At 37.9% G+C, this 14,276-nt stretch overlaps 1 protein-coding gene across 5 annotated transcripts in view; it reads left to right on the top strand.

Annotated features, from left to right (window-relative positions):
* The window catches only part of LOC127663120 (fibroblast growth factor 13-like), a 136,077-nt gene that overhangs the window by 54,028 nt on the left and 67,773 nt on the right, over positions 1–14,276 (top strand). For 4 of the 5 annotated variants that reach the window (XM_052154579.1, XM_052154577.1, XM_052154580.1 and 1 more), the window contains exon 3: positions 9,944–10,111. The exons of the other annotated variant lie outside the window; for it this stretch is intronic. In XM_052154579.1, coding sequence (XP_052010539.1) covers positions 9,944–10,111 — 168 coding nt within the window. The remainder of the gene's footprint in view (positions 1–9,943; positions 10,112–14,276) is intronic. 5 annotated transcript variants of the gene reach the window in all.

Raw genomic sequence — 14,276 nt, 5'->3', positions numbered from 1 at the left:
ATGGACTTGTAAATTAATTGATACCAGTGATTTAGGCTCGATTGTGTAACGAAGGCCATCCAACTAGTGAGTAAAGAGTGCAGTGGTGGGTATTATATGGGGCTTTAGTAATAAAGCGAATAGCACTGTGGTAAACAACGTCCAATTTCTTGAGTAAAGAATTAGAAGCAGTTCTGTAGACAACATCACTAAAGTCAAGCATTGGGATGATGGTCATTTTCACAAGGGCCTGTTTTGCAGGAAGAGTAAATGAAGCTTTATTTCGAAATAGAAACCCGATCCTGGTCTTGATCTTTGACTGGAGATGGTTTATGTGGGTTTGGAAGGAAAGTGAGGGGTCTAGCCAGACTCCTAGGTATTTGTATTTCTCCACATATTCCAGCTTAGACCCATTCATGGTGGTGATGTTTATTGGGCATGAAGATACAGAAAGTGTACGATTAAAAATCATGCATTTTGTTTTACTAGAGTTTAGAGACAATTGAAGATCACAGAAGGCTAATTGAATGTCTTCAAAACTCTTTTGAAGTTTTTCTAAAACGTTTTCCAGTGTTGATCATGAAGTGTACAGAACGGTGTCGTCTGCATTTAGATACTGGCTTTAAATACACATGTAAGCAAATTTGCCACCCCGCTTTCATGAAGACGTAAGGGAGTGTCTATATAAAAGCTGTTTGCCAAGGTGACTAATAATGATAAATTAACGTGGGCATGTGTAAAGTCACCCTTTGACGGCATCAGCACTTTTACATTTTGCATTTAAATTATATCTCAGAATCTAAATTCATTTTAAAGGATCTGAAGAACAATGGGCTGGCCCAGAGAACCAACACTGGAGCCATTTTAAGTCCCAAATTGGACATTTCTGATGTTCTCATTCCGCTGATTGAATATTTTTTGTGTTCAGTGGTGTTCACTGCAGTAACAGTGAGTTAAATACATGGCATGCTGCTGAACTGGCACTATATACTTTCAATTTGTTAGTGTCCTTGAACATAAAGGATCATAAGTTACAAAGTTAGATCCATCCAAGGTTGTGTTATAGTGTGTTTTTGAACTCAATAGAGCTGAGGTTTTTGACCTGTTCCTCACCCAGACTCTCAGCCATTCCTATAGAAAATTCTTAATTATTTTATAATAGCTTTAATAAAGAACATTAGCATTAGTGATGGTGTTCTGCTCTTCATAATTGCTGGTGTTCTTGTTACGTGGGAACTAGACTTCACACTTGTTTCCATTTTAAATTGAACCTGGAGGTGTAACCTTTTCTCCACATGAGTCATGCAAGTGTGACAGACCTACTTTCCAGACCTCAAACAACTACTTCTGCAAATATCAGCTGATTATGAAAAAGACAGGTAGAGTCGTGAGCTTTACACAAGTAAAAATAGAACATCTGCAACTTTTTTTTTTTTTCTGTTTTACCCATCATCTTTCCATAAGGCTTTCTGTATTACCTCCTTAAATACCTTTTAAGGAGGTAATATATGTATTACCTCTTTCCTTTTCTTTTTTAAATCGTCCTCTCTTATTTGACAGTTTTTTTTTTATTATTTATTATCATTTATGACAGTGAACGTGTTTTCAAAAGTATATCTATTGATACTGTGGCATTCCTATCCGTGGTTGGACCTTGGCCTTAAAATAGTAGTTAACCCCAAAATGAAATATCTGTCATTATTTCCTCACTCTTATGTTGTTAAACCAGTACTATTTTCTTCCTTTTGTAAATCACAAAAGGGGGAAAATGAGAAAGGATAAACTTAAAAACAAATATCTTTAAAAGTCTTTAATTATAGTGCAAAAGATATTATAGTACATATAGCTTTTTTTATAATGCTTTTTTGTCAATTTTGGGCATGAACATTATAAATCACAATTTGATTTAATTGACAGATAAGAGTTGCTTGGATATTCTGCCTAAGATCTCCTTTTGTGTTTCATGAAAGAGAGAAAATAATACCACATGGGGTATTTTTCATTTTTTTGTGAACTATTCCTTTTACGACTGTAACTTTTCTCATTTAACACTTTGTCCATTCCTATGGACGGACTGCCCTTTGTCTTCTCCATTCATGCCTGTGACGTTTGCCCACTTGGCCAGTTCTAGCTAATTTGCCAGAGGAGATGGTGGGAGTCACGAATGCCTCTATTCCAGGCCATTACAGGGTGCACTCTGATTAGCCATGAGTCACTGGCTGAATTGGGGACGAGAGAAGCTGTGTGTGTGAGTGTAAGCAAAGCACTGGGAGAATCAGGCATGGCCTGTGTGTCATCTGTGTATTTTCCTGTTAGTGGGAGGTATCAGGTGGTCTGTGTTGTGTTAAATGGACTGATGTGAGAGGGACGTGGAGGCGATGAAGAAGGGTGTGAGATGAGTTACACTCTCGTGTGTTACTGAGTTAGAGGGTGTGGAGTGTTGCTCAGATTAGAAAGTGTGAAAGACAATCATTACAAAGAACTCATGCTTTTGTTCCTGTTGTATTTTACAATACTTTTGCACTTCCCTATTCCCTCTAGAACAAAAGTGCATTATTTTAAGCTAACTTTCTGGGGTAAAGAAAAGCTTACCTACCAGAGCTTCAGGGTGACACAGCAATCAAATTGAATCAATTTCCTCAAGGCTGTGGAACTTAGAAGAAGATCCCTAGAGACTAAAAAGTAGCCTTGACTCAGATACACTGATATTTAAAGTACTGGTATTTTAAGCACAACCTCCCCAGCGCTGCAGGACCAGTTGATGACGTTCTTGTGTTCGTTTTTATCAGACAGTGATTTGGCATTTCATGCAAAATGAAAGTGATAGAAATTGGTTCTGACTTCCCTTCATTTGACTTGCACAAATTGAGACAGTCAACCTCTAAATCTGTCTCGCTGCTTAAACTTTTGACCTCAATCTGCTGCAAGCTCTCAGCCTAAGTGTGTGAACTGCAGGAGGGTCATAATTCAGCACTGACATCCCTGCTGTTGATAACGTCAGTCTTGTCCTTGAAGGCATTGTGGAATGAGGCCATTGTAAATTAACTGCTCTGATCTTTGACGTGCAGTGCAAATGTGACCCATGTACATTTCTGGGAAATTATAGATGAAGCTATAACTAATCATTTACTTTTTTGAAAAATAAAACAAAAAAACAAGTCAACCGTTTGCATGGTTGTTTTTGAGTTGAATTCATCTACTTAAATGCTTTTATAAAAACTTAACTAAAGGTGTTAAATTACCAGGACTTCAAATCTGCCATAATTTTAACAATTACTTCTACCTAGATTAAAGGAATATTCCAGGTGCATTACAAGTCAAGCTCATTTGACAGCATTTGTGTATATATATATATACACTCACCTAAAGGATTATTAGGAACACCATACTAATACTGTGTTTGACCCCCTTTCGCCTTCAGAACTGCCTTAATTCTACGTGGCATTGATTCAACAAGGTGCTGAAAGCATTCTTTAGAAATGTTGGCCCATATTGATAGGATAGCATCTTGCAGTTGATGAAGATTTGTGGGATGCACATCCAGGGCACGAAGCTCCCGTTCCACCACATCCCAAAGATGCTCTATTGGGTTGAGATCTGGTGACTGTGGGGGCCATTTTAGTACAGTGAACTCATTGTCATGTTCAAGAAACCAATTTGAAATGATTCGAGCTTTGTGACATGGTGCATTATCCTGCTGGAAGTAGCCATCAGAGGATGGGTACATGGTGGCCATAAAGGGATGGACATGGTCAGAAACAATGCTCAGGTAGGCCGTGGCATTTAAACGATGCCCAATTGGCACTAAGGGGCCTATAGTGTGCCAAGAAAACGTCCCCCACACCATTACACCACCACTACCAGCCTGCACAGTGGTAACAAGGCATGATGGATCCATGTTCTCATTCTGTTTACGCCAAATTCTGACTCTACTATCTTAATGTCTCAACAGAAATCGAGACTCATCAGACCAGGCAACATTTTTCCAGTCTTCAACTGTCCAATTTTGGTGAGCTCTTGCAAATTGTAGCCTCTTTTTCCTATTTGTAGTGGAGATGAGTGGTACCCGGTGGGGTCTTCTGCTGTTGAAGCCCATCCACCTCAAGGTTGTGCGTGTTGTGGCTTCACAAATGCTTTGCTGCATACCTCGGTTGTAACGAGTGGTTATTTCAGGCAAAGTTGCTCTTCTATCAGCTTTAATCAGTCGGCCCATTCTCCTCTAATCTCTAGCATCTACAAGGCATTTTCGCCCACAGGACTGCTGCATACTGGATGTTTTTCCTTTTCACACCATTCTTTGTAAACCCTAGAAATGGTTGTGCATGAAAATCCCAGTAATTTAGCAGATTGTGAAACACTCAGACCGGCCCGTCTGGCACCAACAACCATGCCACGCTCAAAATTGCTTAAATCACCTTTCTTTCCCATTCTGACATTCAGTTTGGAGTTCAGCAGATTGTCTTGACCAGGACCACACCCCTAAATGCATTGACTGCCATGTGATTGGTTGATTAGATAATTGCATTAATGAGAAATTGAACAGGTGTTCCTAAAATCCTTTAGGTGAGTGTATACGATTATCAAAAGAGATTATAATGTTTTATACACCTGTTTCTGCTGGTATTTTTTAAACAAGCTTTAATATCATGTAATGTGGAAACAAACTCATTTATCGATATTACTTAATAAAGTGAATGTTTATAATTTACTTTTTATATCTCCCTGAGTCTCGACATGTTTGTGTGACATCATGCCCCTGCATCTTGGTGAGAATTTCTGCACAAGCTAACAAGTTGTAATTCTCACTTCACGATACATTCCATTGCACTTTTCCTAGAAGTTGTAAATTAAAAACATTTAAAAACTTGATATGACACTGAATTCTCAAGCAGCTTTATTTACACTTAGAAAACCCCTGATGTTGAAATAACAATGCAAAAAGAAGGTAGAAATTAGCTTGAAGTGAAAATAAGTCCTCCTTTCCTGATTAATAAATTAAGCAATAACACAGTCATGCAGAACATCTCCGGTTTGTAAATCCATAAGGATCTTTTTCTCAATGGCGATGGCTGCAGTAATGACAGTCGACTCGTCAGCAAGATCTCAGGCTCTTCGATTTCAAATTACTTCACATAAAGCGTGATTTCTTTACTCAAGGCCAGCTAGAAGCCCTTGACAGGGACATATCCTAAAGATAACACCCACCAAGAACAAATAAATTAATTTGATTGGCTGATGAATCTGACAATCTGACTGAAATTGCACATTCATTTGCACTGTTGAGGGATTCTGTGGAAATTCTGAAGGCCTGATGCAGTGGAGCTCAAACTCATGCGCTGCTTCGATTAATAAGCTCTGCTTTGGGCATGTGATTTATGAAACAGTTGTGACACTTTGCTTGTAAGCATCAAGGAATAAATTCTGACTGGAAAAACAATTAATTTTTCTCTATTTGTTTGTAGATTAATTAAGAGTGGAAAACGATTAAAAATACATGAAAGGATGAAAAATATTTATTTATTTGGCATTTTAGGCCAGCAGCCCTGAGAATTCACCACTGCCGTAGATCATGATGGAAGCAATCTAGTTTTTTTAAGTGTGTAATAAACCATTTGGAATATATTAGGATATAGTTTAATAATCCTTTGGAATATATTAGGATATAGTTTAATAATCCTTTAAGAGAATTACGGGAAACATTAAAGACCAAAACAAAATGCTGGAAGTAAAAACATTTATTTGCAGGCCGGGTTTGAGGATAAATTATTAACATTCAGGACCGGTGGTTTGAGGACCTTGCTGTAGATTGATCGGAACTTTTATTGAACCCAGAATATTACTTTAAGTAACTCTTACGCCCATTTCACACATACTCCGTGTACAGTGCGTATGCGGTGCGTATACGGTACAGGAGCAGCACGCGCTACAGTGCTTTCACATATGCTGCGTTTGCAGTGCGCTACTGATCCGCAGTTTCTGTGTGCCACAAAATCAAAAATGTGTAAGGAATTTAGATTTTAAATCCAAACGTTAACTTTGAGATTCTTTAAGGCATTGAAACGGTATGAAAATTCATTTTAATCATTGTGATTCTTTGTTTTACATGTAGTTCGAGTTGTTGACAGAAGAAAAGCTATCGCGCTATATCTGTTGCTAAGAAGGAGAAGAATGAGACGCATTTGCGTTCACTCTGTCTTTTTTAGGGTAAAAAATCATATATGATGGCATTTTGCAACTTTTGGGACTATAATCATACTTTTTTGTTTTTCTTGACCCTGTAATTTAGTAACTGTAGAACACATTAACTGAAATTATGCGTATATGATGAAATTATTACGGTTTCTTGACAATCTATGTCTATTTTAATGTGAACAATGTGCTGCCACTTTAATTCAGTGCGGTGCAGCACAGCAAAAATTGACTCCGTGCGAAAACCATCGCTGCACTGCTGTATACGCACCGCAGCTGGAACGGATCGACGGACTGCATCCGCGTGCAGTGTAAAAGCTCTAACCTCTTAACATGGAGTATGCTTGCACCGCGTACGCACTGCAAACGGAGTATGTGTGAAACGGCCGTTAGAAGCTTCCTTAAGTTGTCAACTTAAAAGAGTTCTATACAAATTTACCCCTTCATTTCTATGGTTTTCAGTAGTTTAATATTAAGTTCTTCATCTTATGTACACTTCTCGTACAAATGGAGAATATATTGTAGTTATGGAGAGCAAAATGCTTGTTTCAAAAAATTGTTTCTTAAACTATTGTCAACATCAAATGAATACTCATCACATGAAGAATCATGTGGAAAAAACACACACATGAAATACCCGCTGCATAAGAAGTAAGAAACGCTGCACACAGAACCTAATATTAGTTACGTGAAACACAACCAGGTGAACAAGTCAACAAGTTACTAAATGTGACAACCAAGTCAACAACTATGTACAAAAAACTAGCAAATGCTCAAAAAATGCAACTAGTTCAATTATTAATTTTAACTATCCAAAAGGAACAATAGGACTGAACCACACAACTATTTCACAGCATTGGCCTATTTTTAAGCATTATTTACTCCATCTTAGAATATTTTCTGTGTTGATTAAGGGTTATTTTGCATCCAACTAGACATAACACCTTCAACTCGAGGACAAAGGGGGCAAGGTGATACAAATACAGTAAGGTTATTTTATTCTGCACCATTAAGCCCTTACTCCAATCAAGCTCCTCTGTGGAGTGTCAGAGATTGGCTTTCAGGACCATGGATAGGGACATTCATCAGTATATAGCTGATGTGGTGGCAGAACCATGAGCTGTAGATCATGTCCCATCAGGTCATGGGGCTGACAGCTAATTTTTAAAGACACCGCTGATAGGGAAGGCAGGACTACATCTGGCTACATATCCATCAGGCTTCCCGTGACCCGACTGTGCTCTCTCCATCACGCTTTGGCACGCCATGCCGCTCCAAGTCATAAAGAACTCTTACAGCACGGATCAGCCTTAAATATGTCCCTCATTTTAATTGAGGTTTATGAGTTTGCAGTTAACATGTCCATTAATAACCGCAGATGGAATAAGACCTTCAGAACACACTGGAGAGAATAATGGGCTTTCCCCCCTTAGGTTGTTTAAGTAGGAAAATGGAACAGAAATAGGTTAGTTGTTTCCTAAAATCACAGCAATAAAAAAAAAAGAGAAAAAGACAAAACAATAAACTCAACACTTACAAGATCTCTTTAAAGAGACAGTCCATACAATGCACTGTCAGCACAGATAAATGATTAAACTGGAGCTCAACAACCAAATGGCCAATAGCACAAAAGAGGCCTTAATTCCCTTGGTCCTTCTTACTGGCACTCTAAAACTTATGTACTAATGACTTGCTCATTGCTGCTGATTCTGGTAAACTTACACTGCTCATGTTAGATCTTAATGCAGCCTTTTACACTATCTCAAATTGCACACTCCTTTTCTGCTGTTGGTGTCTCTGGTTCTGTCTAAAGCTGGTTTAATTCAAACTTTCTGACCGCCAGCATTATAGAGCCATCAAACAGTCGAAGTTCCCCACCGCTCCAGTTTCCCATGGTGTTCCTCAAGGTTCTGTCCTCGGCCCTTAACTCTTCATTATCTGTTTGCTCCCAGTTGGCAAAATTATTCATAAGCATGGGCTTGACTTCCACTGCTATGCTGACAATACACAACTCTGTGTCAGCTCCAAACCAACTGTCCCTCATCCCCCCACTTCCTTAATGGCATGCATTCTTGATATCAGGGCCTGGATGACATGCAACTTCCTCAAACTCAATGCCGATAAAACAGACATATTACTAGTTGGTTCCAATAATGTCACCAGCGTATATTCAAATCATGTTGATTGACATTGACGAGTCTTGGTCAGACCATCTGTCACTGTATGCAATTTAGATGTTGACTAACTTTCACTTCTCACATTTCCTCTCTCACTAAAGTTGCCTTCTTCCATCTCCACTATATTACTAGGCTCCAAAGATGCTGAGACCCTTATTCATGCATTCATCACCTCATGATTTGATGACAGTTATACAATTATTACTTATCTCCTTCAAAGCACTACATGTTCTTGCTCCCCAGTACATCACTTACCTCATCAATCCTTACTCCCCAGTCTGCACACTTAGGTCATCTGGCTTTGTTTCACTTGTCACCCCACATTTCAAGCTGATGTCATTTGAGGGTAGGGCATTTAGTGTGGCCATCTCTGATTTCAAAACTTAATTGAAAACACACCTTTTCCTGACCTGTTTAAAAGACTTTCTCCTTTCCCAGCGCAATGTGGAAGTGTTGGTAAGCCATTTGTAGGTTGATTTCCCCAAAAAGTATAAACTCTGTGGCACTTTCAAAATAGTAATGCTTGTTTGAGCATCCCTACCAGCCCAACACAGCAACATTAGCTGTGAATTTAGGGTGGAAGTATCAGTGTAATGATTAATAGAAGTTGGGGGAAGTGTTTGAGGAAACATGTTTGAAAATAGTTATTTTTGCAATTCCATTTAGTGCCACTAGTGATGCAGAAATGACCCACTTCACCTTAAATTAATCAATCTATTCTATTGGGTCAACCATTGCAACAGAACATCATTTGTTTGAGAAGGTGTCTTATTTTTAGCTGTAATCAAGATTTGCCATGATTACCCCAGACTGTGTACTCAAAACAGCCATAGTTGAGTTTTAAGGAGTCTTTGAATACTGTCCACTGTGGACCACTTTATGCCATTAACAAAATTAGAATAATATATATAAAGAGATCACTCATATTGTTTAGTCATAAGTGATTTTGTGAATTTCAGTTCTATTTTTACATTATCGGTAACGGAACAATGACAGCTGTTCATACGTGCATGTTGTATGCAAATGTATCCCAATATTCAGTTTGACAATGCATGCGAGATGCAGAAGATGCATGTGCTGGAAGATGATGCATGCATTCTTAGGAATTACCTTCTCTAGTACTAAAATAAGATTTTTTTTTTAGCAATATTATCTTTATACTGAATGTGTCTTGATCCATTGCATTAAGTTTGCACGGGGCTTTATCCATGCACACACACACACATGACATTGGTTATCATCCTCTGAATTATTGCATTTTAAAAGCCAAAAGAGCTCCAAATCTCTTACTTGATCTGACTTTGCAAACATATCCCAGTTCACAATGCTTATCTACAGTAGCTGCTGACATGTTGTTTCAGCCATGTGTGATGTGTTTTATGCTTTGCTTTTTCTGTCTCTTCTCTTCCCTTCTCTACTTTTCTTTCTTTCCTCTGAATCCCAAGCTAATATAAGTGTTTTGCTGATCTTGTTACTGTTGTTGCTTATTATGTCTCTTTACTTTGCATATTTATCTCATTGTGTTTAATTAGTTCTGTTGCTTTGAGTGCTCTATCCCTTTCTAACCCTGCGTTCATTTTGTTATGGCCCGACCACAGTCCAGGATGACGCTGCCCCAGGTACCCAGGAGTACATTATGTTGCGGCAGGATTCCATCCATTCTGCGGATATAAGGGGTAAAGGCTCCCCCTTTCGTGCTAAGTGTCATGAAATCTTCTGCTGCCCACTGAAGCAAGTCATCCTCAAAGAGCACTCAGAGCCCGAAGGTTTGTGTGCAACACATCCATGTTTCTCTTTACTTTGCTAATGCTTCTGTATCTTTTTCTTAAGTTTCTTTTGAGCTCCTTTTTATTTGATTTGTTGTTTTTGCCTTTACTTAAATGCATCTGGCTTGAAGCCTACGATGTTGAATGAACCAAGGACACACTCTCCTTCTGTCCTATTCTGTGTGTGTGTGTGTGTGTGTGTGTGTGTGTGTGTGCGCGTGTGTGTGTGCGTGCGTGTGTGTTTGTGCGTGTGTGTGCTGTAAGCAGACCTGTGGTCATGGTCATTTAGATCTTTAATCACCAATGATTGCCACAGGATCACAGAGCACTGATTATGTAACCGGGTAAGCACAGATTTGAGCTGACTGTACACATTGGCTGTGTTCACACAGTGTTTCGGATTGACAGCTATATTTAATAACAGGTGTGACTCAAGTTATACTGTATGTACAACAAAAGACAGAAGGACATTAAAGAGGTAGTTCACCTTAAATCTTTGAAAAATAAGGCATTATTTACTCTCCCTCAGTGTTGTACCAATTGTGTATGAGTCTTTTTTTCTTTTGTGAAACACAAAAGGAGATGTTAAGCAGGTTGTTAGCCTCGGTCAACTCACTTACATTATAGTAAAAAAAAAAAAAAAAAAGAAAGAAAATAAATTGTCACTGAGGCTAACATTCTGATAACAGAATGCCTCATACAGGTTTGCAACAACATGAAGGTGAATAAATGATGATATAATTTTTGTCTTTTTATTCCATCTTTGAGGACATCATTTTTATTCTATACTATTCTGGTCAGGGCTCACTGCTTTTGTCTTCTCAGATATGCATCCATTTCATCTCTATGTTACTGTCCAGTTTTTTTTTTCTTCACTGTAACTGTTTAATGGTAATTTTAACATATCCTAACACATTTTTTAAATCAAAGTTTGTGTTTGTTAACATTAATGCATTATGAACTAACATGAACTAACAATGAACAATAGCATTTTTATTAACATAAACAAAGAAAAATAAATGCTGTAAATATATTGTTAATTGTTAGTTCATGATAACTAATGCATTAACCAATGTTAACAAATGGAACCTTATTGAAAAGTGTTACCGAAGTCACTTCTGTTATAGGATGCGGAGTCACTCTCTTATAACTGAACTGACAACCGTATTCTGCTGCTGTGTGAACGTAGTCAATAGATACTAAACACCTACACAACAAATAAGTCTGTCTTATACTTCAACCTCTTAAATTTACCAATAACCCTTCGATAAATTTTGTGAGTGATGATGATGATGTAATTCATGTAAAGCATGCCTTAAGTCTTGTATGTATTTTCTTTTATGACTTTTATGTAGTTGTTATGGGGACCCGCATGTTCCTGGATACTGTATTTTCTTTATGTTGGTTGGATAGGGGGTGTTTTGAAAACCTGTAGATTGCTAAGATTATCTTAACGCCACTGTAAAGTGTTTTTCTTTTCAGACTGTCAGATCACTGGGTAAGCCATCAGCAGTCACCTCAAACCAAATAAATAAACAACACAAGCCCTTCATCTCCGCCACTATACAGAATAATGCATGATGGCACATGAATTGTTCACGCATCAACACTAATGCAGCTCTAGATTGATGGATGATTTAGTTGTCATGGATACAATGCCTTCGTTGCTGTGAAACATGTGCCTAACCAATTATTCAGTTTATGTTCATGGTCATTACTACCACATTTCAGTGCGGTATAGAGTTGTGGAGAGTCTATAAGGAGGGAGAGTATGTTTGCCAAGGGAGTGCTTCCATGTCCATTTTCTTGCAGTGTTTGTGCAAGCTGCAAACAACAGGACAGGAGTGAAATGAAAGAAGGAGGGCAAGGCTGAAAAAGAGAGACTGGAGGACTTCAGATCTATTATTCAGTCTGACTGAAGCTCTGCTTGGACGTGACTAAATTTGCAAAGGAAGTCTGGAGTTTCTATACAAATGTGTTCATAAGTGTGCCATCATGGGTTAAAGAAATAGTTTACCCAATATTTGTGTTTGACATCATTGACCGTTAACTTGGCATGAAACAAATTTATGCCCCATATCAAATTACATCTGATCGTGAAGGAAATTTGACAGCTGCAGCAGAGGGAAAGATTTTAAATAAAAAGCTGTCTGTTCCTCACACAAAGCTATTGTATGGCCTCAGACGACTTGGAATTTATGGTCCTTTTTTATTATAATTGTTTTTAAAGTCATATGGGTTGAAACAAAATGAGGGAGATTAAATGACGACATAATTTGCATTTTTGGTAAACTGACCACTTGGATATCTGACATGCAATATAGCATGCATTCATACTGTGCTGAGCTGGCATCCGTTTGTATTACAGAGACACAATGTGATTGAACATGTTTCAGTGATGGAGGGTGCAATAGCTGCAGGTGCAGTCTTTAATCCAAATCCCTGTAGCTCCACAAATCCATCAGGACCAGGCTCACTGGACTCTCTCTCTCTCTCTCTCTCTCTCTCTCTCTCTCTCTCTCCTCTCTCTCTCTCTCTCTCTCTCTCTCTCTCTCTCTCTCTCTCTCTCCCTCTCCTCTATCTCAACCTCTTCTCTTTATACTGTTCTGTTACACTACTTGCCCTCAACATCCTTAATCTATCTTTTTCTCTCTTGATATCTCCAATATCATCCCACACTCAATATCTGCTCCTAACTTCTCTCTTTCTTTATTTTGCTCTGTATGACTTCTTCATTCTCACAGTGCAAAATATGAAATTTGTCCCTTAGGCCTGTTTCTTTGTCATTTTTAACCAATAAATGACAATGAGTATTTATCCTTGATAGCACAAACACAAACCACAGTGCACACAAGCATTTGTTAATTTGTTACAGGCCAGACTTTTTTTTTATAGCCCTTAAATTTGAAATGTGCTCTTCCTCTCCAGAGACCAAAATCCTTTATGGTATAAATAATTGTATACTAAAATATCACAATTGAATTACTTCTGCTAAGTTCAATATTTTTATATATATATTAAATGTATATATTAAATGACATTGTGATAATGCCTATTTTTAAACAAAAGTATGAAGTCTGTCATCAGTGCTAAAACCCATCACATTATGTAATGCTTGAGTTAATAACAAAAGACTCCCACTCTAAAGTGTAATTGCATCAACCACATTCAAATTCATTGTAAAAAAAAAAAGGTGATACAGTATATGCACACCTGACAACTGAACTTTGCTTTGTGTTGTGCCTGTCAACACATATAATACGTTTTTCCTTGTCTTGACTTATTTTATTTTTTTAGCCCTGTATTTTCACATTAATTCTCACAAGAATTCATGTTTCTTTGTCGCTCTTACATGCAAAATCCATACAGCTATCTACCACTGTAGATAAACAGTATAGAACAGTCTCTACTGGCTGACACATTTTTACAGACCAACAGTATCCGTATATATTGTCCTACCACCTAGCCCTACCAAAAACTGTGCCATTTTTTCCATTGCACTTCTCCATCTATATGACTGTAACTCACCATTAACCAATCAGTCCATCATTACTACTTGATGTTAATTGATAACCTTTGTATCAGTAAGAATATTCCTAGCAAACATGTCACCATAATGCAGTTATAAATGGTAAATATCAGGGTCACGGTCATACTAAGCAGAATATATCATTCTCATTTCAGCTACTCTCAAACAATGTTGCTCAACACTGTTATCACTTACTGCACAAACACTAACTGGACTTTGACAATGGCATTTTTGTTTGTTTGTTTTCTCAAACAATTTATTTTGTATCACACTCACGGGATCAGGGTAGAGCTATTTATGCAAATAGTTGCGTAAACAGAGAAAGCATGAATAAGTCATGGTTATGATAATGGGTGTGCGCCGGGGGAATTTAGATGGGTGGAGCATTGGCAATGTCAGATCAGAGAAAAGGAGAAATACCCTTCTGAAGTGCACTGTATTTGAAAGGAAGGTGAAAGAGTGTTTTTAGAGTTTATTTCAGATTTATAATAAGGGAATACTCTAGCATATATTTAGAGACAGTAGAGTTATGTTTGTTACCTGGATGTGGTCCCCATGGATGTTTAAAAAGTGAATGCTTTAAGATAGCAGAGTGTACATGATCTGCTTGGTCTTTCAAGAACACTGGTTGATCTC

This window comes from Xyrauchen texanus, chromosome 23, assembly GCF_025860055.1.
Source record: "Xyrauchen texanus isolate HMW12.3.18 chromosome 23, RBS_HiC_50CHRs, whole genome shotgun sequence".
Taxonomy (NCBI): domain Eukaryota; kingdom Metazoa; phylum Chordata; class Actinopteri; order Cypriniformes; family Catostomidae; genus Xyrauchen; species Xyrauchen texanus.
This window is presented reverse-complemented; position numbering and strand designations above follow the sequence as displayed.